This window comes from Meleagris gallopavo, chromosome 26, assembly GCF_000146605.3.
Source record: "Meleagris gallopavo isolate NT-WF06-2002-E0010 breed Aviagen turkey brand Nicholas breeding stock chromosome 26, Turkey_5.1, whole genome shotgun sequence".
In the NCBI taxonomy this organism is placed as follows: Eukaryota; Metazoa; Chordata; class Aves; order Galliformes; family Phasianidae; genus Meleagris; species Meleagris gallopavo.
Genome location: NC_015036.2, coordinates 5,744,180 through 5,747,797, shown reverse-complemented (window position 1 = coordinate 5,747,797; position 3,618 = coordinate 5,744,180). Strand labels below are relative to the sequence as shown.

The following is a 3,618-nucleotide window of genomic DNA, read 5'->3' as shown; positions in this document are numbered from 1 at the left end:
GCCATTCGGCCCCGCTGCTGCTGCAGAGAGAAGGTGTTCCTCTTACCTTCCCTCGCTCCCCCCGCAGGAGGCGGCTGGGTGCTTCGGGGGGAACCGGGTGCTGCAGCGGGTCACCCCAAGGGAACAGTGAGAGCCACGTGAGTGGACGAGAAAAGGACCCGATGGGCAATGGGTGCAGGCGCTGTTGACATCCCCGTGTCCACACTGTCTGGACAGCACACACAGATCCTACGGGATGGGCACAGGGGGGTCACGGAGCAGGAGGTTGGTGGCCACTGCTCTGGAAAGAGCAGCTCCTGGAAAAGCATGGGTGAGTTAGACCCATCTGCACGGGGACACATCGGTGTGCTGAGTGGCTCTGCCAACTGAACCCAACACATGCAGGACTTCTCTTAACCTGGTGCGATCTGTGTTGCCTGGAGCTGATTTGCGTGTTGGTGTCACACGGAGCACCAGGCTGCTCTTTGCCAGCTCCCTGGTGGGACCTGGGATCGGCACGTGCTCTCCTGTTATTTTTGCTCCCCCATACCTGGCATAGGGTGATCTCTGTACATGCCCCCCCACTCCGTGCTGTCTGCCTGGGGATTTCCCAGCCCAGCTCTCTCCATCCGGACCCACCTGCTCTGCTGGGGCTGAGGCTGGGGCTGCACTTGAGCTGCACGCTGCCAGCTCAGCTGCTCCAAAAAATGCATCCCCTCCAGCAAGGGATTTTCAGCTGCAGCTGACAGCGAGCAGTGAGCCTCTCCCTGGGGCCCTGGAGGCGCTTCAAAGCGGGGTGTGTCGGCAACACGGCTGCCAGGCAGGAGCCTCGCACCGCTGGCTTGGTGCTGGCTGGCAGCAGCCCCGTGGGGAAGATGGCTGGCTGTGTGTTGCCCGCTCCCAGCACCCTGCGCTTGCTGCACGTGTGGGACTTTTGCACCTTGGCTTCCGGATGCTGTTGTCTTCACACACCGGTGTGTGCCTCTGAGTCGCCTTTTACAGCCCTTGCAGGGCGGGTGCAGGCAGCACTTTCCGCTGCTGCACACTGAGCTGCATCCGGGTGGTGGCAGAGCAGTGAATGCAGCTCTCAGTGGGGCTGCTGCCCTCCCTGTGCCACCTGGCCCTACTTCCCTGCCAGTCCCCCAGCATGCAGCAGTGCAGGGAGCAATGCACAGCGTCTGAGCCGCCTGCGCTCAGCAGGGACCATCTGCAGCCTCTGCTGCTGTTCCTTGGGGCTGGCGCTGCCTGGCTTCCATCCCTGCATTCCTCCCCGATGGCGAATCGGCAGCCTTCTCTGCGAAGGCTCCGGGTTTGGGCCAAGAAGCAGCATTCTCCTACAGCAGACAGGAGCTGTCTTGTCTGCAGCTGGCGGCAGCACTGGAGTGCTGCCAGCCCTGCTCTGTGCGTGGCCCCAGCTGTGCGGGATGCACCCGGCTGTGGGGATGGCGGGCAGGTGACCTGGATTCCATCCCTGCCCCCCCCACCCCAGAGCTGAACCTCCTCTCTCCCCAGGGTGCACCATCTGCCTGGGCCAGGCAACCTTCCTCCGCTTCAACCACCCCGCTGAAGCCAAGTGGATGAAGAGCATGATCCCGGCAGGAGGAAGGAGCCCCGCAGCTCTCTACGGACTGCCAGCAAGTACGTGGCCCTTCTTCATCCTGGTGGGGCTGTGGGGATGTTAGGAGTCTCCAGAGTCTCACTGCAAGGTGCCTGCAGCAGGCATCCCCCTGACCTTGTTTGGAGTTCGCCTGGGTACGGGTGGGAGTACACAGCTGTGCAAGGTCGTCACAGTGGGATCTGCATTCCTGTGATGCCCATCCATGGATGCTCCGTGGTGCCTTCATTGGCTGATGACTCAGCCTGGTGGCTATGCTGATGTCTGTTAATTATTAATGGTGCCTGGGAAAAGTGTAACAGGTTTCTGCTCAACCCGAGCCCCATACTGTGTGTGGGTCTGGGGGCTGTGCTGCTGCTGAGGCAGAGCTCTCAGTCCTCGCTCAGCCCAGGAGTGTAGGGCTGTTGGGTGCACGCAGGCCCCCCTGCTGCCTGAGAGCTGCTGTTTACATGTAGGGCTGGCTACAAGGAGGCTATGAAGGCCGTTTCCCTGGCTGCAGCACTTAATTGAAGCAGCTGCTTATCTCGCTGTGTCTGTCTGTGAGGCACGAGGTCCCTGCCTCCAGCCTGGCTCCAGGGAGGGGGATGAGACAGGCCCTGTGCTGATCCAGGCTGGCAGCTCCCACGTGCCATCCCCACACTGTCTCCATGGCTGTGCATCCCTGAGCAGGACACAGCTGGAGCTTTCAGCAGCACTGTTTGCTGCTGGCTGGCTCTCAGTGTGGTCCCTCCCCATTGAGGAGGTGGCAGGGACCTGCTTGGTGCTGGGACAGCCCCCTGCCCTTCCCCAGTGGCAGCTGGTGCCAGGCACGGGATTCTCTGGGTGCTGGAAGTCACCAGGCACTGGTGCTTGTTGGGTCTGTGCAGCTGCACCCTGCTTATTATTACCAGGGCAGGATGCTGTGAACTCGTGGTGTGATTTGTGCCATGTGCACAGTGCTGAGGGCCCAGAAGACATCAGGTCCTACAGCTGGGAACAGGGAGTAGGAACCTGAGGAGGTGCTGTGTCCCCTGAGCAACCTGCAGCTGCCCACAGCTGCTGCCCTGCTGGTCCCTGGTTGTGTCTTTGTCCCTGTGACACCCAGCAAAACTGCATGTGCAGAGGTGATGCTCGGGGTCCCACCCGGGCCATGGGGCTGATGGTGTCTCTCTCAGCAGGGATGCACTCTTGCTGTGCACGAAGCAGGGGTCAGGTCAGTGTCAGGTCTCATGCTGGTGTTTGCCTGCTGCCTATCTGTTTTGCTGTGGCACCTCAAGATCTACCAATGTGGTGCTGCTCCATGGCAGCGTGGTGACACCGTCCTGGCCAGGAGCAGCCACTGCTGTTATTAGCATGTCCTTTGAGTGACAGGCACATCGGTGGCACGCAGAGCTGTGTCCAGACACATCACGGCCTCGGGCCGGGCTCAGGCAGGGAGGCTGCATGCCAGCATGCCTGTGCCCTCCTGGCTGGCTGTGCGCAGTATGATTTTGCAGGCAGGAGCCTGTGGGGAGGGAGAGTTTAATGGAAGTGAACTGAGCTTTGGTCTGCCAGCTGGGTGCCAGCCTCCATCTCCTGCCCCATCAGTGTGCCCTCTGCAAGCCCTGCAAGGCAGCGTGGAGTGAAGCTGGGCTGGGTGAGGGGCTGTCTGCAGAGCTGTGCTGCTCAGGAGCTGCAGGAGCAGGGCTGTACGGTGCCCCTGCCCGCTCTGACTCCTGCTCCCACGTCTGCCCACAGAGCCCGAGGCCCTGGTGAATGGCAGCCGCCAGCTGCCGGCACGGGAGCCCAGCCACAGCTCCCTGGTGAGCTCCATCGAGAAGGACCTGCAGGACATCATGGACTCGCTGGTGCTGGAGGATCCGGTGTCCCCCAGCAAGAAGCCGCCGTCCCGCGGGCAGTCCCCGCTCTGCCCCATGGTGAACGGGGGTGGGCGCTGCCTCCTGTCCCCCCCGCTGAGCCCCGGTGCCGCCTCGGGGGGCTCCAGCTACGAGAACGCCTCGCCGCCCTTCTCCCCGCTCTCCTCGCCCGCCAGCAGCGGCGGCTAC

At 62.5% G+C, this 3,618-nt stretch overlaps 1 protein-coding gene across 1 annotated transcript in view; it reads left to right on the top strand.

The window, feature by feature from the left end:
• Positions 1-3,618, top strand: part of PHLDB1 (pleckstrin homology like domain family B member 1) — a 22,736-nt gene that overhangs the window by 3,676 nt on the left and 15,442 nt on the right. Inside the window, exons 5-6 of the mRNA XM_010723813.3 lie at positions 1,492-1,617; positions 3,311-3,613. Of these exons, the coding sequence (XP_010722115.1) occupies positions 1,492-1,617; positions 3,311-3,613 (429 nt within the window). The remainder of the gene's footprint in view (positions 1-1,491; positions 1,618-3,310; positions 3,614-3,618) is intronic.